A 22,592-nucleotide genomic window follows, 5' to 3' on the forward strand; every position below is an offset into this window, starting at 1 on the left:
TTTAGTTAATATGAACCTGGAGGTTGAAATATTGATAACTGTACATGTAATGTGAACAGAGTGGGACTTTTTCAGTGGAATTGTGTAAGTGAAGTAATTTGTGGCACCCGATTTTTCGACGTTATGTTGATCACAACAACGGCTGGTACACAAAGTATGCATATCGTTCTCCTTCGTTTAGGTTCAAACCAGAATGATACTATAATATATGGAATGAAGTACCTCTGATGTAGATAGGGCGTCAAATATGCCTTATTTATAACAAAGCGATAACATCCACTAGTGTTTCTATGTGAAGGGGTGTCTGTATGTAGGATGTATTCATGTATTATACTCGTACATATCTGTTTGTCTAGTACAGTCTATGTGTGATATATAAAGGGGCCACGCTCTACAACAATGCGATACAATAGTCAATTAAAGATAATTCTAAATTACTCATAACTTTACAGAAATGGAAGTCACTAGAAGGTTACAAACCAAAAGAATTCTGTGTAAATAAAGTTTAACAAAACTTCTGCTATCTTCATCCCAAAATAATCGTCATCTTCAATTTAACAATTATTATTCATTTTTTTAAATTTATTTTCTTTGAGACAAAGGGCACTCGATACTTGTGGTATTATTTTGCATTGTTAATATAACTGCAGATTATTTAGCTGTACATTAAAATAACAAACTGCTTTAATTTAAAAATCGTCCATCCTTGCTGGGGAACAACTAACGACGATGAGTTCATTCTGATGGTAGTGTGTAACAGATTGCTGCACCTCAACGACACAGAAAGGGGTGAAATGGAGCATTTGTGACTAGCAGTCTGTACAACAGCTGACATTAATACAAAGAAACCAATAGCAATTCGGGCGAACGTCATGTGACAGAAGTCATTCGTGTAAAGTTTATTTTTAATCATTACCCAATGGCCGGTTTTACTTTTAATTGGAATGCTCGGTGACCAGTCGCAGTGTTCAATCGTCTTGTAGTTATTTTAGTTTATTTCTGCTGGGCGTCTCAGAGTCCTGCCAGGCCAAAATGAACGAAACTGAGAGCAAGAGCAGTGTGGCTCGTTTGCTCAGCGCGGTTGAGTGTGGGCTGGTGGCAGGCAGTGAGAAAGGAGATCCCACCGAAAAGCAATTGAAAGTCACTCTGGAAGATGCAAATCTTTGGCAAAAATTCAAAGCAGTCACCAACGAAATGATCGTAACCAAGACTGGAAGGTTAGTAACTTGGGGAAAAGGCTAAATAAAGATGGAATGGTATATGAGTATATTTCTGATATCACAAGGATTCCAGCTGTTTTGAAAAGCTGGAATGAGATAAACCCATAGTGTAATGGCTCTCTTGAAATTACTATTAATAACGCATTGTTTTGAATAATTAATAACATATTCAATAGGTCAAATTTCCATCGAGCATGCCACACAAACATTTGTTAAGAACAGCATTCGGATTAAGTAATGCATTCTACAATATTCATGTTCTGTATTCAGATCAAGTTGTTATGCAATGTCAAATTTCTACTTTCTCCCTCAAAAGCTCCTGTCATGATTGGAGTTTTTATATGATTGACATTTTGTATTTTTGTTCTGTGTGTTTGACATTAAAACAAGACAAGCTGTAGAAGCAATGAGACGATTTCCATAGATAATGTTTTCACTCCTGTGTAGTTACAGAATGTCCTTTCTTTAATCTAACATAACAGTTCTCAATTTCTCTTTACTTCTCTTCTCCGTCCTTTTAGTTTTTTTCTGTCGGCGTTCTTTTCTAACTCGTGATTTTTTTGCCTTCCTTCTGGCTATTTATTTTCTCTCTTTGATCAGCTGCTTGTTATTTCTTATTGATCGGTTCCTCTTCTGACGAAGCGTCATCGACCTGAAACGTTAACTCTGTTTCTCTCTCCATAGATGCTGCCTGACCCGCTGAAATTTCCAGCATTTTCTGTTTTTATTTCAGATTCCAGCATCCGCAGTATTTTACTTTTGCACCTGTTCCTCTTGTTCATTTTACTTTTTCTTTTTTTTTCTTTCAACTTTTTTAAATACTGGCAATTTGGTCAACACCCAATAAACCTGTAAATTTAAAAAAAAAACCTTTAAAAGGAACCTTAAGAAATCTAATTAAAATATTATTCCGGTTTGTGGTGATGCACTCCTGTCCCTCTGGTACCCACCGGTCGCGGAAGCCCACGAGTTTGCCGATATTTTCTTTCTTTCAGTCCCTGTCTCTGCCTCCAAGTGCTAGTATAAGCAGCACTTGAACACTGCAATTTTAATGGCTATTCAGCTTCCCTGTGAAAATTCACAATTCAGTATATCTTCTGTGACTCCGGTTGGCACTGATTGTGTAGTTTCCACGAGCACTGAACATCTCGCAGATCAACAGTTCTCTGTATTTTCTTGTCTGTAACCACTTTTTCGACTAACATCCCTAAAATATTGAAAGCTGTGTAGGAATGGAGTACTTGTCTTTTTTATGGGTAAAGCTGATTGCCAAAGGTTGCTAGTGCTTGACTCATCTGTTTCTAATTCCTATTAATATGACAGGTCAGATATCAATAATGGCCTCAATAATGCCCCATTTTTCAACAAAATGATATTTCACAGTTTCAAAAGTAATGTTTGTAATGTCATACAGCACAGGAGGCCATTCAGCCCATTGTGCCTGTGCTGGCTCTTTGAAAGAACGACCCAGTTAGTTCCACTCCCCTGCCTTTTCCTCATAGCTCTGCAAGTTTCTTCCCTTCATGTATTTATCCAATTCCCTTTTGAAAGTTACTGTTGAATTTTCTTCACCACCCTTTCAGGCAATACATCTTAGATCATAACAAATCTGTACAAACACAGTAGAAAACATTAAACTAACTCATAAATGGAATGAGTACTTTGAGGAATTGTAGGCAAAAATAACAATGCAAATATTTTAGCTGCTGACATGACCTCAATAGAAAAATGAACATACGAAACTAATTTCAAAATCTACCAAACATTAAATTCTCTTGCAATACAAGAAGATTGAGGTGTCCTGATGATTTGTATCTCATTCTTTTACTATTTTACAAGTAACCATAATGCAGCACATAAGTTGGCGTGTAGTGACACAGTGAGGAATTGTGATGAGACCTTAAGCTGCATAATTGCAATTCAAGCAGTTCATCAATGTCTTCAGAAACTATTATATTCTCAAAATATACTCCAACATTTTCTATTCCATGTAATATATACAGATGGAGTTTGTGGTTTTATTCCATTTTCTGGATTTCAATGCTGGTGGTAGCAATTATCATGTTGGACAGTGATGGATCATGTGAATACTGCACATGATTTGATGAAAGTGCTACTGTATCTCCTGATTTTAGCATTCCACTGCATGTTAAAGGAGAATAAAATACCCCACACTTATTACATCTTGAAGCAAAGTATGTGATCTGTCATTTTAAATTCTCAAACTGAACCCCATTTTAATTTGTAAAAATGTTTTTCTATTTACTGATCAAAGAAAGACTTGCATTTATAAAATGCCTCTTGCCTCAAAATAGATATTACTTACTTAGTAATTAATTACTTTGAAGGGCAGTGCCCATTTTTATGTAGGTAACTAGTAATCCGGTTGTAATACTTGAACTAATGTTTTGATTACTTTTTTTTGTGATGTTACTTTTGAAATAACTTTTTTTCCCCTGTGATTCTAACCTTTTTCTTCCCCAACTTGGAACGATGGCTCCACAACTGAGACTCTGCAACTGAGAGAGTGGGTGCATGCGCTGCTCTCGGGCTACTGCACCGCACCCTATAGCTGGTTACTAAAAATCTGAAGTTCGTTCCCAGTGTGAGTTTTCCATCTGATTTTAATATGTTGGAAAAAATTATGCTGTCTCTGCTGCTGGTGAAGGTAATGTGTAGATGGGTGGCAAAACAGAGCTTCAGTGAACGTTTTGATTGAGCAGTAGTTGTGAACTGGCTCACTCCTGTGGGTGCCTGAATAATGATAGAAAATGAACAATGTAAGTGAAGTGAGGCTTGTGCATTGCAATGACAGCTGCACAACCAAAAGAGATGCACCTTCTGCACCCTTGATGGCAACATAAGCGGCATGCTTCTCTCGGTCATCGGCGGAGACAATCATGTTTTTGGCTGTCGAGTGAGCTGAGTGGCTGAAGGGTTCATTTCTACCCCTTTCAGATCAGTGAATGGCTGTGACAGTGATAGCAGTTTTGACTCATTTCATGATTTATAGTTCCATCATTATTTGAAGAGGCAGGAAGACTGGACAGAATACTTCCATGTGGATTAAGGATGTCCTCTTCAGCCTGAGCTCCTGACCCCTTTGAGACATCCATAAACAAAAGCTGAAGAGCAATATGATGAAGGGCACATTGCACATTGCATCAGGATCATAGTTAAACATGCCAGCTGAATGTTGTAACCAAGTTCAGTAGGGTTGGTGTAGTTGTTAGGACAGATTAGGGAAGCAGTTTCACCCATCAAGGTCGCAAAAGAAGATTGTAGTCTGTTGCCTATTGCACAACTTTGCGATTTTATAAAGAGGCATGAGCATGAAGCAAGTAGCCCAGGGACAATCGCTGGCAGAAGAGTCCACTGAGATACAGGCAGAAGGTATGCCTGTTGAGCCCATCATACATGCCAGCTGTCCATTTTTACACAGACCTCAACATTTGGGACCATGTCTGTTCTTGATGATTGTGTTTGTGGCCCAAATTAGTGGACAGTGTAAACTCTTCCACCCTCCATTCCCCTCCTACCCAAGTTCAGTGCCTAACACACTGGTCCCATCCTGCTTTTTCTGTGCCCCAGCACTACTGGCTCCAATTGCCACTTCTGTATACTCAAGGTGAAAACTCTCTTTATCCCCCCCCCCCCCCTTAAAATTTCTAAATCCATTACTACAAAAATTATACTTTTATGTTTTCAAGTTTTTTCCCTTAATGATGCAACTGATCGAATCATAGAATAGTACAGCACAGAAGAAGGCCATTCAGCCCATTGAGTTTGTGGCAGCTCTTTCGAAGAGCAATCCAGTTAGTCCCACTCACCTGCTCTTTTCTCTACATCCCTGCAATTTTTTCTCCCAAGTATTTATCCAATTCCCTTTTGAAGGCGACTATTGAATCTGCCTCCACCACCTGATCGGACAGTGCATTTCAAAGGCTAACTACTCACTGCATAAAAAGTTTTTCCTCATGTTACCTTTGCTTCTTTTGCCAATCGCCTTAAATCTGTGCCCTCTAGTTAGTGACCCTTCAGTCATTGGAAATAGCTTCTCTTTATTTAATCTATCTAAACCATCCATGATTTTAAACACCTCTATCAAGTCTCCTGTTAGTCTTTCCTGCCCTAAGGAGAACAACCTTAGCTTCTCTAGCCTAATCATGTAACTGTAATTCCTCATCTCTGGAACCATTTTAGTAAATCTCTTCTGTACCCTCTCCAAAGCCTTTATATTCTTCCTAAAGTGTGGTGCCAGGAATTGGACACCATACTCCAGCTGGGGTCGAAGTAACGCTTTATATAGGTTTAGCATAAATTCCTGGCTTTTGTAGTCTATGCCTCTATTTATCCCATATGCTTTATTGACTGCTTTGTTAAGCTGTCCTGCCACCTTCAAAGATTAGTGCACAAACACCCTCGGGCCTCTCTGTTCTTGCAACCCCTTTTTAAAATTGTACCACTTAGTATATATGGTCTCCTCATTCTTCCTACAAAAATGCATCACCTCACACTTCTCTACATTGAATTTCATCTCATTTCCTCTCATTCCACAAGCTAGTCTATTTCCTCTTGAAGTATCTTGCTATTTTCCTCACTGTTTACTACACATTCAGGTTTCGTGTGATCTGCAATTTTCAAAATTGTGCCCAAGTCATTAATGTATATCAGAAACAGCAGTAGTCCTAATACTGAACCCTGGGAATGCCACTGTATATCTCCCTCCAGTCTGAAAAACAGCCATTCACCACAATTCTGTTTTCTATCCCTGAGACAATTTGTATCCATGCTACAATTTTTTTTTTCAATTCATGGGATGTGGGTGTTGCTGGTCAGGCCAGCATTTATTGCCCTTGAGAAGGTGGTGTTGAGCTGCCACCTTGAACCACTGCAGTCTGTGGTGAAGGTACTCTTACAGTGCTGTTACGTAGGGAGTTCCAGAGTTGGACCCAGTGACGATGAAGGAACGGCAATATCTTTCCAAGTCAGAGTGTGAGTTGGAGGGGAACTTGGAGGTGCTGGTATTCCCATGCATCTGCTGCCTTTGCCCATCCATGTGGTAAAGGTCACTAGTTTGGGAAGTGCTATTGAAGAAGCCTTGTTCAGTTGCTGCTAGGCGGTACATACTGCAACCACGGTGTGCCGGTGATGGAGGGAGTGAATGGTGAAGGTTGTGGATGGGTTGCCAATCAAGTGGATTGCTTTTGTCCTGAATTGTGTTGAGCTTCTTGAGTGTTGTTGGAGCTGCACTCATCCACGCAAGTGGAGAATATTCCATCACACTCTTGACTTGTGTCTTGTAGATGGTGGAAAGGCTTTGGGAAATCAGGAGGTGAACACTCACTGCAGAGTACCCAGCCTTTGACTTGCTCTTGTTGCCATAGTATTTATGTGGCTGGTCCAGTTAAGCTTCTGGTCAATGGTGACCAAGATGTTGATGGGGGATTCAATGATGGTAATGTCAAGGGGAATTGGTTAGACTCTATCTCTTGTTGGATAATCCTTGCCTGGCACTTGTGTAGCACGAATGTTACTTGCCACTTAGCAGCCCAAGCCTGGATGTTGTCCATGTCTTGCTGCATGTGGGCATGGACTGCTTTATTATCTGAGGAGTTGCAAATTGAACTGAACACTGTTGTTGTTTTTTGAGGAATTCTCTGTTTAATTTGAAGATGTTCATCAGCTTTTCCAAGTTTTATAGGTTGGTATGTACATCTATATGTATAATGTGAAAGTTAACAGTCGTATCCATAACTTAGAAATTATTGTGCAAAGCTATAGGGTGGTAGTTAGAAGGGAAAGACGAATCCATCTTTTGATTGGGGTTGCAGAGATAGGACAGGTGTAATTTTGGAGAAACCTTTTCAATTATGGATTTAAAAAATGTCACACACATTTAAAAAAAAAAAAATTATAGATTGATTTAAAAATACTACACGGGAAATTATTGGATTTTGAGGCAAAAGGGAGGGATACCATTTTGAGTAGTGTCTTCTTACAGTTCAGAGGATCAACAGGTCTGGCAGAGATAAAATTTTGGGCTCAATTTTGCCCAAGGCTGTTTTTTGGCCTATTGCCAGAGTTACGCCCCTTTGTTCTAGGCCAGAAATACTCCAAAAATATTTGTCCCAAGTTTCCCCGTTGTATTTTTCAAATTTGGCGCTGAACAGCCTGTCCAGTTACCTTGGGGGGGTGGAACCTGCTGTCTGTGCCGAAAAAATAATGCCGCACCTTTTGTGCATGTGCAAAATAAAATGGATGTTTTTGACGTTATTCCAATGGGCGCGCATGCGCAGTACAGGTCCAGGTCTGCAATCGGCCATTTTAAAGAGACAGTTGCGTGCGTGAGAACGTTGAGTGCTGTGTGAGAACATTTAAAAAAATCGGAGCTGCAATACAAGATGCAACGTGGTGCAAATACCAAGAATTTCTTGCAGGAAGAAGTGGAGACACTAGTTTCCGTACTTGAGGCCAGATGGCAGGAGCTGGACACCAACAGAGGTCATACAAAAGTTCCACCCAAAGAAATTGAAGAAACGCTGGAACCAACTTGCAGAAGATTACTGTGCAATGGTGACCATCCTGAGATCTGGAGGCCAGTGCAAAAAGAAGTGGCAGGAGCCTGGTCAAGTATTTAGTGCCAGTAATAATTTCATTTTTCAATGGAATTGCAATTGTAAATGTGACCATCTGTATATGTCCCACCCAGCAGAAAGACACCCTCTCTTAAAAAGTTACATTTTCATCTTTGCAGAGGAAAGTGGCACACACCAAATGAGAGAACTCGAACAGGAGGAGGCCCGGCAAATCTGCACCAACTGACATCCTTGGAAGACACGGTTGCTGCTTTGATGAGTCCTGCCTGGAGAAAAGCAACCACCACTGCACAAGCTGGGCAAACACTCGAGGGAGAGGGTAAGTCCTGCAAATTACACAGTCTGGCTTTGCTAAATGTTAAGTACTGTGCGGGCTAGCCATGCTTCGGTTCATTGGGATGTCTCCATCAGCTACGCGTCGGTTGATGCATCGTGATCCTTCAAATCAGCCTGCTGCCTGCGCTGTGTGAGCCGACTCATGCCACCCACTCTGCCCCCTCTTCTGTTGCTAACATTTGTCTGTTCTGTTATATTTTGCAGAACTTGAGGCCAACTCTGACGAAGATTCAGAGGAGAACATCTTCCAATCCCACCTTCCAGACCAAGAGCAGGGGATGGGGATGGATGAAGCCCCCACTGTTTTATTGATTTTTTGAGGAGGTGCAGGTGCTGCCCATTGAGGTTCCAGCCCCTTCCATGACTAGTGGATTGAGTGCTGGTGGGACATTCCATGATTTCCCACCATCCGAGGCTGGGGATTCCAGTTGGGTGCAGCGAGGCACACCCAGGGCCCCACCTTCTGAAGTTGCAGGTCCTAATGGTGTGGTGCAGCGAGACACACCCAGGGCCCCATCTTCCGAGGCTGCGGGTGCCAGTGGTGGGGTGCGAGCCCCACCCGTGGTGAGAAGGAAAGCTCAACCACGCTCTCCTGAGGTGCAGGATCTAACAGATGTGGTTCACATGATGGCAATGAGTGCGGAGAGCATTGATTTTACACGATCACTCCTGGACACCATCAGTGGCGTGGGTGATGAGGTATCGGGATTGTCAGAAGAAGTAACAGCACACTCTCGAGAAATGGGAACCATGTCTGGGACCATGAGTGAGGGAATATCTGAGTCCGCTGAAACTATGTCAGTGAACATGAGGGAGGGGATGTCACAGGTAGCTGATGTGCTGTCAGTGACCATGAGGGAGGGAATGTTGGAGATCGTTGAGACACTCAGGGCGCATGAGTGTATGTTGGAGTTAGCTGCTGCAATAAAGGAACATGCCCAGATCCTGCACCCATTGGCAGAATCAACTGCCACTCCCACTCCAATCCCGAGACCAGCCTCTGAAGAGCCCCAAGCCGGGCCCTCCACATTGCTGCCTGGGCCCTCCAACTTGCCACCTGCACCGCCCCCCCCCCCCCCCCCCCCGCCAACCACCAAGATGTTAGAAAGAATAAGCTTGGTACCAACCCCAGAATCACTGTGCCACTGTCTGCGGGCAGGGGTGGTGGAGTCACCAAGACCAAGTGCGGCAGGCAGTCTTAGAATAAGGTGGAGGAGAGATGGGTGTAGCCTTTTTTTGCTGCTACTGCTGCTGGTGTTATTGATCCTGTTGTAACTGTTGTCAATTTAAAAGTTTTTTGTTATGAAAATTTACAAGTTTAAAAGTTTTTAAGTGATCTTAACTGAAAACTTTAAAGTTTGATACAAAAATAATTTTATTTAAGTATAAAGAACTGTTAAACCTTTGAATAAAATATATTTTAAATTAAAATTGAATCATTTTCATTATTTTATTATTAACACAACTTTTGCAGTAAACTAGAATCATTTCCATCATTTGTTCCATTAACACAACACAACATTACGGATCAGGTCCAAACAGTAAACATGATCCATGTGGAATACTTGTTGCTGAGTCTTCAGGCAGCAAAGCGTTCACGGATGAACTGCTGGCGCAAGGCTCGAGCAATCGTTAAAGAGTCATGATGGCCTGCCATCGTGCTCCGGGTTCAGGTACTTGCATGGTGTCCTCGTCATCTGCATCTTCCTTATCTTCCTCATCATTATCATCAGCCACTCTCGCCGCAGATGGGTCTTCTACTACCAACTGCTGCTGCCTCATGATGGCTAAGTTATGCAGCATGCAGCACACAACAGTGAACTGACCGACAATCTCAGGAGAGTATAGCAAGTAGCCGCTGGAATGGTCCAGGCATCGGAAACGCTGTTTCAAGATGCCAATGGTCCTCTCTATGATGCTGCGCATCACAATGTGTGACATGTTGTATTACCGGTCAGTTTCCGTCCGGGTTATGCGTAAGGATGTCATGAGCCAGGTAGTGAGGCCCTTTGTCTCCCAGTAGCCAGCTCTGCCCTTCTGGCTGCTACTGAAACATGGCAGATATAACACTTTTGCATATGATGAATGCATCATGGGTGCTCCCAAGGGTATCTTGCATCGACTGACCTGCAATGCATGTCATCCCACACGGGCTGTACATTAATGGAGTGGAAGCCTTTTCTGTTCCTGTACATCTCGGAATCTTCAGTGTTCGTAAGGCAATGTGGGTACAATCATTGCAGCCCTGTACCTTTGGGAAGCCAGCAATCCTGGAGAAGCCCACAGCCCTGTAATGCATTGCCTGGGCTGTCATAGGGAACTTTATGGAGTCATTCCTCTTGGCATATAGTGCAGTTGTCACCTGCCAAATGCAGACATGTGTTGCATGTTGAGAAATGGCATACACATCCTCAGTTGTAGTTTGGAAGGATCCAGATGCATAGAAAAAATGTGCAGCTGTAACCTTCACGTCAACTAACAAAGCAGTCCTCCTGACGTTTCTGCTTTCACCAACTCACAGATCTCAGTTACAACTTCTTTGTGGAAACACAGCCTTCTGACACAGTCTGCATCACTCAGGTGGAGGTACGAACGCCTGTCTCAATATACCCAACATAGGTAAGGCCTCCTGCCCTGCACCCTACGGGCTCTGAGGTTCTCATGCGAGGACATCGAATCAATTGTCTCTTCCGCAGCACCATGATGCAGAAGGCTCGCACAAGGTATGGCATTGTTAGTATTGCCCCCTATGCTTAAATGTTTTTTTTTTAAATTCGTAGCCAATCGTTCCAAATGCTTAAATGTTACCTTTGCAACAAGCTCAAAACAGCAGGAAGGAAGGCAGGACAGGCTTTTTTTTTCTCTCTCCTTTCCCCCCCCCCCACCCCAAGGTCTGTATGGACCATACCCAGGTCTGAACAAATGCAGTGATTGGAAGACAACCCTCCTCCCCCCCCCCCTCACCCACCTCCAACGCCCCGGACTGATTGCAGTCTTGTGACTTGTTCCGATCACGTTAAACAGCACCTTCTCTCTATCTGTCTCTTCTTTTTTTCCCCCCCCCCCGGCTTGTATTGCAGCCGAGCCCCTGTGTCCGGGCAGGGGGCCGATTCTGCCGGCCGACCCTCCAGCCCTGTTTGAAGACGTTCGGTGATTGCGTGAGAGTTTAAAAAAAAAAAAAAATGAAAACTTCAGGATTCCATCTACTCCATTGTAAGGTAACAAAATGTAATCTTTATTAGGTATATTTAAAGTGTTCTTGACGCCCTCCAAAACTTCGATGAGAAACAATGGTGTCTTTCTGCACCAATTTTTCAATGTGCGCTGCTTTCTCTTAACTCACCAGAAGGTCTTTTAGGAATGGCCAGATATGTCGACCTAGGAGAATCTTTTGGGGGGCAAACTTTGAAAAATGATAAAAACTGGTGCCGACATGAGGTAAAGTCACAAGAAATGAACCTAAAAAAAATTGCAACTAACTCAGTTACACTGGCACAGATTCCTTGGGGAAACTTTATTTAAAAAATTTACACCAAAAAAAAATGCCGCGTGCCAAAAAAAAGGCACAAATGACCAGGGAATATTGCGCCCTAATGGCCAAAAACAAAAACAGTGAAGGAATTTTTTTTGTCAAGATTATTGATATTTTTGCTGGAAAAGCAGTGAGCAAAAATGCTATCTTTCTTCAGGATGGAAGATAGTTAGAAAGGAGGATTAATCAAAGTTACAAGATTCAACCTTGGCAAGGGACTAGCAGGAATGAAAAATGTAGGAGTAATAAGAAGGAAGAAAGAATTTGCATTTCTATAGCATCTTTCTTGTCCTTGGTAGTCATTGTTGCTGTATAGGTAAATGTGGCACCCAATTTATACACAGTAAGGTTATGCAAACAGCAATGAGATAAATGAACAGGTAATCTGTTTTTGTAGTGTTGGTTGCGAGCTAGATGTTGGCCAGAACAACTTCGCTGTTCTTCAAATAGCTGAGATAATTTACATATGAAAGGTAGGCAGGGCCTTGGTTAACATCTCATCTGAAAGACAGCATGTCCAGCAATTGTACAGAATTGGGAGAGGCTAAATGTGTCAGTCCAGATTATGTTCTCCAGACTCGAGTGGGCTTGAATCCACGTCTTTCTCACTTAAAGGCAAGTGTGCTACCGCTGAACCAAGCTGCTGGAGGTTAATTGTTGTTCAATAAAGATGCACTTAGCTGCTCTCACGGTGGTTATATAGAGATATCGCTTCGGGCTAAGATCATGCGTAACTGACCTGACAGGGAAGTAACCATGACCCCAAAGTGGTTCTCCCTGGATCAGGAAGGTGGTTCTCCTATGCTTTTTGGAAATAGGAGGTGGGTGGGGTGGATTGACCCATCCACCTCCACGGAGGTGTGTGGGGGGCCTGACCCATCCACCTCCATGGCACGAACCCGGTATTGCAGTACTTCCAGGAACGGTGCAGTGGCTCTAGGCCTTTTGGCTAAGAGCATTGGTGCAGAGTGATCCTTGATGTGTGCAAGGTGACCTCTGGCGTTTGTGATTTGACAAAGAATTGGAAAGATTGGCTACGAATTTAAAAAAAAATATAGAGATATCGCTTCTCGGCCTTTTGGCTAAGATCATGCGTAACTGACCTGACAGGGGAGTAACCATGACCCCAACGTGGTTCTCCCTGGATCAGGAATGTGATTCTCCTATGCTTTTTGGAAATAGGAGGTGGGTGGGGTGGCTTGACCCATCCACCTCCACGGAGGTGTGTGGGGGGCCTGACCCATCCACCTCCATGGCACGAACCTGGTATTGCAGTACTTCCAGGAATGGTGCAGTGGCTCTAGGCCTTTTGGCTAAGAGCATTGGCGCAGAGTGATCCTTGATGTGTGCAAGGTGACCGCTGGCGTTTGTGATTTGACAAAGAATTGGAAAGATTGGCAACGAATAAAAAAAAAAATATAGAGATAAGGTGTTCTTCTCTGACCACTGCCTCCTACTGGCCGACTGTCGCCCACAGGAAAACCAGAAAGTTGGCAGAGGGATATGGAAGCTGAACGTGAAACTGTTGACTCTGGAAAACGTTGAGGAACTCGAGGGATTACAAAGGTTGGAGAACCATAAAGCCCCTCTACGATTCCCTGATGAACTGGTGGGAAACAATCAAGACGAACATCAAGAGGTTCTTCATCCTCAAAGGTGTTCAGGAGGCGAGAGGGAGACGGAGGGAATTGTCCCAACTCCAGAAGAGCATGCAAAACCTGCTCCTGCTGCAGTCGATGGGGGTCAATGTCGCGGAGGAACTCAAAGAGGTGAAGGGCCAGCAAGCCTCGCTCTTTGCCTCAGAATCCTCCAAGATCATCTTCCGCTCCAGAATCCACTCCGTCGAGCAGGACGAGACGTGTTCGCGTTTCTTCTTCCAAAAGGGTCACAGGGGGAGCTCTGTGATCACCAGCCTAAAGGAAGAAGACGGTTCTGTGACGTCTTCGCAGCCTGACATGCAGAGGATCAGCAAATCCTTCTATGCCACGCTGTACGACGTCAAGCCCACAGACCGCGCGGCCTCCCAGTCTTTCCTGTCGTCTATTTCGGAGGTCTTCGACGACAGCAAGCGGGAGAGTCTGGACCACCCGCTAACTCTGGACGAGCTGACAAAGGCCGTCCGGTCCTTCGAGACGAATAAAACTCCCGGAAGCGATGGCTTACCGGTCGAGTTGTAGTCTGCTCTGTGGGACTGGATGGGCCCAGACCTGCTGGAAATGTACGGAGGTATGCTTCTGGCCGGCAGCATGTCAGAATCGATGAGGAAAGGCATCATCACCCTCCTCTACAAGCAGAAGGGGGAGAGGGAGGAAATCAAAAACTGGCGGTCCATTTCGCTGCTCAATGTGGACTACAAGATCCTGTCAAAGGTCATCGCCAACAGGGTCAAGTCTGCTCTTGAGCTGGTGATTCACCCGGACCAGACCTGCGCTGTCCCCGGCAGGAAGATCTCTGATAGCCTCGCGCTACTCAGAGATACGATCACCTACGCGCGGGACAGGGGGGTGGACACCTGCTTAATCAGCTTAGACCAGGAGAAAGCCTTTGACAGGATATCGCACACGTACCTGATGGACTTGCTCTCCAAAATGGGGTTTGGGGAGGGTATCCGCAATTGGGTCAAACTGCTCTACACAGACATCAGTAGTGCAGTCCTAATCAACGGGTGGGAAACTCAAAGCTTTCCAATCAGATCTGGAGTCAGGCAAGGTTGTCCTCTCTCGGCTATCTTGTTTGTGTGCTGTATCGAACCCTTTGCCGAGTCCATCAGGAAGGATGCGGGCATTAGAGGGATGTCGGTCCCAGGCAGCGGAGGTGCTCAGGTCAAGACCTCCCTGTACATGGATGACGTCGCCGTTTTTTGCTCGGATCCACAGTCGGTCCGCAGATTGCTCACAATCTGCGACCAGTTTGAACTGGCCTCGGGAGCAAAGGTCAATCGCAGCAAGAGCGAGGCCATGCTCTTTGGCAACTGGACTGACCGAGCCTCCATTCCCTTCACCATCAAGCCAGATTTACTGAAAGTGTTGGGAATATGGTTCGGAGCGGACGGGGCGTGCGCCAAAAACTGGGACGAGCGTATCGCCAAGGTCAAACAAAAACTGGGATGGTGGAAGCTGCGCTTCCTCTCCATGGCAGGAAAGAACCTGGTCATCAGGAGTGAGGTGCTCTCGGTATTGTTGTTTGTGGCACAGGTCTGGCCCATCTCTCGCTCCTGTGCCGCGGCAGTCACCCGGACCGTCTTCCACTTTGTCTGGAGGTCCAAAATGGACCGTGTCCGCAGAGACATGATGTACAAATCTCTGGACAGTGGAGGAAAGGACGTTCCGAACGTGGCCCTCATCCTGATGGCCACCTTTGTGTGCGGCTGCATCAAGCTGTGCACAGCCCCCCAGTACGCAAACACCAAGTGTCACTACGTGATGAGGTTCTACCTGTCCCCGGTGTTGCAAAGGATGGGTCTGGCCACGCTGCCACGAATCGCCCCCACCAGTTGGACCATGCCTGTTCACCTGTCCTTCGTGGAAAAGTTTTTCACAAAAAACCCCTTTGACCACAAGGCCATAAAACAGTGGTCAGCACGTAAGGTCCTGGACGCCCTACGAAAGAAGGAGAGGGTGGACCCTGTCGGGTGGTTCCCTGAGCAGACTGTCTAACTTGTTTGGCAGAACGTCTCATCGCCAGAGCTTTCACACAAGCACCAAGATGTAGCTTGGTTGGCGGTGAGGAGGGCCTTACCTGTCAGAGTGTTCATGCACAGCCGACGTCTCATCAACACGGCACGGTGCCCCCGGGCCGGCTGCGGGGCGGACGAGACTGTCACCCATCTCCTTCACGATTGCGCCTTTGCAAGGCAGGTTTGGAAAGAGATGCAGTGGTTGCTGTCGAGGTTCATCCCAAGCAGCTCCGTAACACAGGACTCTGTGCTCTACGGGCTGTTCCCAGGGATACACACCGAGACAGACATCACTTGCTGCTGGAGGGCCATCAACTCGGTCAAAGACGTTCTTTGGTCTTGTCGAAACTTGCTGGTTTTCCAGAGCAAGGAGATGACCAGTATTGCAGACTGGCGCAATCCAAGATCCAGGATTACGTGCTGAGGGACGCACTTAAAATTGGTGCAGTCGCCGCAAAGGCACGGTGGGGAAGGGCCACAGTTTAAAGCCCTTCTGCTACGGAAAACCCGGGGGCAGGAATCAGTACAAAACCCCCCTTGGGCTGTATTTGTAATTTACTTTTTGTGTACATGGAGCACCATGATCTGTAAACACCTATGTAGTACCATGTACAATGCAAGGTCTGTTGCGAAATGCATGTTGAAAAGAAAAATTTAAATGTACCGTCAACCATTCCGTGTACTGTACAGTGACACATGAAATGTAATTTGTTTGAATGTACTACAATGTATCCCGTATTGGACCGAATTGCACTTGAACTGGAAAACAAGGAAATGTAACGAACGGAACTGCCGTCAGCACCCAAATAATAGTGTATGGGATTGCTGACTGCAGCTAAATGTATTGAAATGCCTTTGAATGTACTGTACAGATTTCTTTTATGAATAAAGCATATTTTGAAATAAAAAAAAGGTTATATAGAGATAAGAACCAATGATAAAGTTGGCTACTTAACCTTTGGCTTGATCAAGAAACCAGATGTAAAGCCAGAATTTTTATGAAAGGTACCAGGAAAACCAAGCTTGATTGAACCAAATATTAGTTACTTCACTCGCTCAAATGGAAGGGTCAAAAAAAGTGAAGGCACCAATTGGATCACGGAAAAATCAGGCAAGAATTTTCAAATGGCCATCCCAGCTGGCTGACTAAAGGGTTGGATTTGAAGAATTAGCACACAGTGCTTTGCATAACAAAAGTGCATATTGTGAATTTGTGTGTGCCGGCCAGTGCACCATGCACAGTTTTCCATCCATTATGATTATGGACAGAAAATCATGATCTCCACATCTACGTTTGCAAATTGTGCTGCTGTCAATCAAAGCTCTGAACCAGGAGAGCTAGTTTAAAAAAAAATTACCCCATTGTGCAAAGCATAATGGAATTAGTTTATAGAATGTGGCATACCGTAGAGATCGGAGATTATTAACCATTCTGTGCTTGAATGGAACCCAGTTCTTAACAATGAGGGGACAGTGTGCTAATTTACAGCACAGCCTAGTCCTCATAAATAATACTTTGAATTCTGAAGGACATGTTTTTCTAGTTTTAGAGAATCAGTGGTTTACAACATATATTCTTTATATTAAAAAAAATTGTAGTCCATACCAAAATGATCTGCTAAACCCCAAAAATGCTAAATGCAGAACTCCATTGGATGAACATTTCTGTTAGATTATTGAGAGCCTATTAAGTGGGAAGGCTAAAATATTTTGACTTTTTTTAATGCACTCCCAGGAAAGCACCAATTTATTCTGTGCGCATTGAGAGAGAGAATGTGGTGCAACTGACATTGAACTAAAGAACCAGTATATACTTGTGATACATCATATACTTCTCAGGATGGCATGTTGCCTCCCCGGTGCCAGGGTTAAGGATGTCATTTGAGTGGCTGCAGAACATTCTGAGTAGGGAGGTTGAACAGCCAGAGTTCGTGGTCCATATTGGTACCAACGACATATGTTGAAAAAGGGATGAGGTCCTGCAGGCAGATTTTAGGGAGCTAGGAAGGAGCTTAAAAAGCAGAACCTCAAAGGTAGTAATCTCTGGATTACTCCTGGTGCCACACACGAGTGAGTATAGAAATAGGAGGATAGAGCAGATGAATATGTGGCTGGAGAAATGGCGCAAGATGGAGGGCTTCAGATTCCTGGGGCACTGGAGCCATTTCTGGGGGAGGTGGGACTTGTACAGGCCGGACAGGTTTCACTTCAATAGAGCTGGAAACAATATCCTCGCGGGGAGGTTTGCTAGTGCTGTTGGGGAGAGTTTAAACTAATTTGGCAGGGGGATGGGCACAAGGATGTATTATTAGAAAGGAGAAATAAAGGGCACAAAGGAATGGGAGAGACTAACTACACTAAGGCAAGAAATGTTAAGGTATTAGGTGGGGTCAGAATAAGAGAGAACACAGGATTGTCTCGGATAGGTTTACAGTGTAGGTATGTGATTGCACGAAACATTGTAAACAAGGATGGTGCGCTGCAGGCACAAACAGCCCCATGGGAATATGATGTGGCAATAATGGAGACCTGGCTCAAAAAAGGGCAGGATTGGATATTAAATATAAGAACATAAGAATTAGGAACAGAAGTAGGCCATCTAGCCCCTCGAGCCTGCTCCACCATTCAAAAAGATCATGGCTAATCTGGCCGTGGACTCAGCTCCACTTTCCCACCCGCTCCCCATAACCCTTAATTCCTTTATTGGTTAAAAATTTATCTATCTGTGATTTGAATACATTCAATGAGCTAGCCTCAACTGCTTCCCTGGGCAGAGAATTCCACAGATTCACAACCATCTGGGAGAAGAAATTCCTTCTCAACTCGGTTTTAAATTGGCTCCCCTGTATTTTGAGGCTGTGCCCCCTAGTTCTAGTCTCCCCGACCAGTGGAAACAACCTCTCTGCCTCTGTCTTGTCTATCCCTTTCATTATTTTAAATGTTTCTATAAGATCACCCCTCATCCTTCTGAACTCCGAGTAAAGACCCAGTCTACTCAATCTAACATCATAAGGTAACCCCCTCATCTCCGGAATCGGCCTAGTGAATCGTCTCTGTACCCCCTCCAAAGCTAGTATATCCTTCCTTAAGTAAGGTGACCAAAACTGCATGCAGTACTCCAGGTGCGGCCTCACCAATACCCTGTACAGTTGCAGCAGGACCTCCCTGCTTTTGTACTCCATCCCTCTCGCAATGAAGGCCAACATTCCATTTGCCTTCTTGATTACCTGCTGTACCTGCAAACTAACTTTTTGAGATTCATGCACAAGGACCCCCAGGTCCCTCTGCAACGCAGCATGTTGTAATTTCTCCCCATTCAAATAATATTCCCTTTTACTGTTTTTACTGTAATATTCCTGTATATAGGGTGTTCAGGAAAGATAGGGAAGGAAAGATGGGAGGTGGTGTGTCAGTATTGGTAAGGAGAATGTTACAATGCTGGAAAGAGGATGTCCTGGAGGGGTGAAGGACAGAATCTATTTGGTTATAGTTAATAAATAAGAGGTGCCATTACACTACTAGATATATTCTATAGGCCAACAACAAGTGGGAAAACTATGGAGGAGCAAATTTTCAGGGAAATCAGCAAGAACTAGAAAGCAGTGATAATGGGGGACTTCAACTATCCTAAAAAAGAATGGGATAATAGTGTAAAGGGCAGAGAGGGGGAAGAATTTCTGAAGTGTGTTCAGGAGAACTTTCTTGATCAGTACGTTTCCAATGAGGAAGGAGGTATTGCTGGATCTGGTTCTGGGGAATGTGACAGGTCAAATGGAGCAAGTGTCAGTAGGTGAACCTTTAGGGAATAGTGATCATAGTATCATGAGGTTTAGATTAGATATGGAAAAGGACAGGGAGCAATCTAAAGTAAAAATACATAATTGGAGGAAGGCAAATTTCAGTGGGATGAGAATGGATCTGACCTGGGTAAATTGGAATCAAAGATTGGCAGGCAAAACTTTAGTGGAACAATAGGCTGCCTTTTAGGAGGAAATAGTTTGGGTACAGTCGCGGTACATTCCTACTAGGAGGAAAGATAGGGCAACTCAAGTCAGAGATCCCTGGATGATAAAAGAGAGAGAGAGTAAGATGAAGCAAAAAAAAAAGCGCATATGACAGATGTCAGGTCGAGAATACATCTGAGAATCAGGCTGAATATAAAAAGTTCAGAGAAGTGAAAAAGAAAATAAGAGCGGCAAAGAGAGGGTATGAGAATAGAATGGCAGCTAACATAAAAGGTAATTCAAACATCTTTTATAAACATATAAATAGTAAACGGGTAGTAAAAGGTGGGGTGGGGCTGATTAGCGACCAAAAAGGAGAGCTACACATGGGGACAGAGGGTATGGCTGAGGTACTAAATGAATACCTTTGCATTTGTCTTCACCAAGGAAGAAGATGCTGCTATAGACCTAATAAAGGAGGAGGTAGAGGAGATACTGGATGACATAATAGGTTTGCCAGCAAAGTTGAAGCTCATGGAATAAAAGGGACAGTGGCAGAATGGATAAGAATTTGGCTAAGGGACAGGAAACAGAGAGTAGTGGTGAACTTTTGGACTGCAGGAAGGCATACAGTCATGTTCCCCAGGGGTCGGTACCGGGGCCACTGCTTTTCTGGATAGATATTAATGATTTGGATGTGGGTGTACAGAAATAAATGTCAAAACTTTCAGATGACACAAAACTTGGAAGTATAGTGAACAGTGAGGAGGATAGTGATAGACTTCAAGAGGACATAGACAGGCTGGTGGAATAGGTGGACACGTGGCAGATGAAATTTAAGCAGAAAAGTGCGAAGTGATACATTTTGGTAGAATGAGGAGAGGAAATCTAAACTAAATGATACAGTTCTAAAGGAGTTGCATGAACAGAGAGACTTGGGGGTAGATGTGCACAAATCGTTAAAGGTGGCAGGGCAGGTTGAGAAAGCGATTTAAAAAAAAAAGATTACGGGATCCTGGGCTTCATGAATAGAGGTATTGAGTACAAAAGTGTGGAAATAATGAATAACCTATATAAAACAATTGTTCAACTCAACTGGATTATTGTGTCCAATTCTGGGCACGGTACTTTAAGGAGGATGTGAAGGCCTTGGAGAGGGTGTAGAAAAGATTTTTAAGAATGGGTCCAGGGATGAGGGACTTCAGGTACCTTGATAGACTGGAGAAGCTGTTAACTATAGAGCAGAGAAGGTTGAGAGGAAAGTTGATAGGTGTTCAAAATCATGAGGGGTCTGGAGAGTAGATTGAGAGAAACTGTTTCCATTGGCAGAAGGGTCAAGAACCAGAGGGCACCGATTTAAGGTGATTGGCAAAAGAATCAAAGGTGACATAAGAAAAACTTGCAGCAATTTAGTTAGGCACTGCCTGAAAAGGTGGTGGAGGCAGACTCAATCATGGCTTTCAAAAGGGAGTTGGATAAGTACCTGAAAGAAAAGAAATTGCAGGCTACAGTGAAACCGGGGAGTGGGACTAGCTGAGGTGCTCTTGCAGAGAGCCGGTTTGGGCTTGACAGGCCAAATGGCCGCCTTCTGTGGTGTTATGATTCTATGGTGGTGAGCAACTAGCCAAACACTTATTGAGCTGGAATCTTCAAAACATTTATAATTTTGTTGTGCACAGTGGAACAGTCTAGTGCTTTTGTTCCAAATGGCTCCGCTGAAAATTTGGGAAACCCAGTCAGTGATTTTCAACTGACTCCTGTCCCATTTCCATTGGAAAATGGGGTGTCCAGCAGTTGAAAATGGTGAAAAAAAAATCTGCACACCCATTGTGATTTTGAGGCAGGTCTTGAACTGGGTGGTTGGCGCTTCTGCCCGTTACAGGCAGATGTCTTAAAGGACACCAAATTAAAGATTTGAATATCAGTTGTAGGACTCTGATGCCATTTTCAATAAGCATGCATGCTCCGTTCATTGATACTGGGCATCAAGCAGCCTAATCTTAAAGGGACCGCTGGATGCTGCTCAGAAAGCTGATTTTTGTAAGGCCAGGGAGGAGCACTGAGGTCTGCTGCTGGCCAATTGGTGCCCAGATTTCTTCCTTCCCTGCCCTAGGGCCTCACTTCTGGCAGTTCCCTGGAGGAATCGCTGCATTCTCTGTGCCTCCACCACACCCCCGAGCTGCCTGTGTGTGCACTCCCTGAGTACTGGCTGTTTGTCCAAAATATTTAGATGAAGCCTGACCACTAAAATAGTTCTGGCCTCTTGCAAGAGCCATCCTACCCACCGCAGACCCAATCTGTGCTCCAGTTGAAAATCGCTCCCATTGTAACTAGATGGTATTACATTCATTTGGCTCCATAAATGCAACACTTCTGCTTTTTGCAAATAAAACTTTGTAGCCCATGCTAAAATGATTGTTAGCGAGAGTCCATTTTATTAGCAGCTTCATTATACCTGGAATGGGTTAGTAGTCTTTTTAAAAAATTGAGTAGAAAATCGTGCATCAAAGGGCATTTTACATTATTGGTGCAACTTTTACAATATAATGCATAGAAAATGTAATTCAGTTGTACCTCTTGGGCTAGAAATTCGGTTTTCAGCGAAAACAGTATTTTATTTGCCAAAATCACCATTTTTGCTTCGTTATCATTTGGAGGCCGGATATTCGGCCTTTAATTTGCGCAGCAGTAAAAATCAGCGTTGCACGAGGATTCGCAGCGCAAACAGCGAATTTCGGCAACTTTAGTCCGAGGCCGATAGCGCTGCGAGAGAGGCCTTGGGAGGGGGAAAAAACAACAACAAAAAATTGGAAGAAAAAAAATTTGCAAAACATTCACACAACCTTTGCCTACTAAATTGCTGAAAAAGAATTAAAAAAAAATACAAACTTTAACTTGCCTTTTTTGCAGGTCTTCATACTTGGCGCTGCTGGCAGGGCTATAATGTGGGTGCAGAATACGGGTGCGGAGAGAGCCAAATTTCTGGGGCAAACGCTGTTTCGGGTCTTGCACGGCAGTAAGTGGAAAGTGCCACTGCAAAACGTCACTGAATTTCCCATCGACTGATTTTTTACCAAATATGTTGAAGTATCACCAAAAGCCCGGTCACAAAATCGGTGAATTTCTAGCCCAAGAGTCTTAAAAGCTCAGGTGCATTTTCTTGATAGTTTAAAATATTGCACTAAAAGTAATAAAGGAATGAAGCATTCAAATATTACTGTATTGAATGGAATATGTGGTGCAAGAGGAGTAATTACAGTTTTGCTTTGCCTTTTTTGCTAAACA

The 22,592-nt window shown here is 43.9% G+C and overlaps 1 protein-coding gene and 1 pseudogene across 1 annotated transcript in view; both read left to right on the plus strand.

Moving 5' to 3' along the window:
* The first annotated feature begins 1,032 nt into the window (after window positions 1-1,032).
* Window positions 1,033-22,592, plus strand: part of LOC139275794 (T-box transcription factor TBX19-like) — a 73,465-nt gene continuing 51,905 nt past the window's right edge. The window contains exon 1 of the mRNA XM_070893001.1: window positions 1,033-1,217. Coding sequence (XP_070749102.1) covers window positions 1,033-1,217 — 185 coding nt within the window. The remainder of the gene's footprint in view (window positions 1,218-22,592) is intronic.
* LOC139276522 (U2 spliceosomal RNA) lies at window positions 12,750-12,987 on the plus strand (annotated as a pseudogene).

This window comes from Pristiophorus japonicus, chromosome 11 (assembly GCF_044704955.1).
Source record: "Pristiophorus japonicus isolate sPriJap1 chromosome 11, sPriJap1.hap1, whole genome shotgun sequence".
NCBI classification, from domain to species: domain Eukaryota; kingdom Metazoa; phylum Chordata; class Chondrichthyes; family Pristiophoridae; genus Pristiophorus; species Pristiophorus japonicus.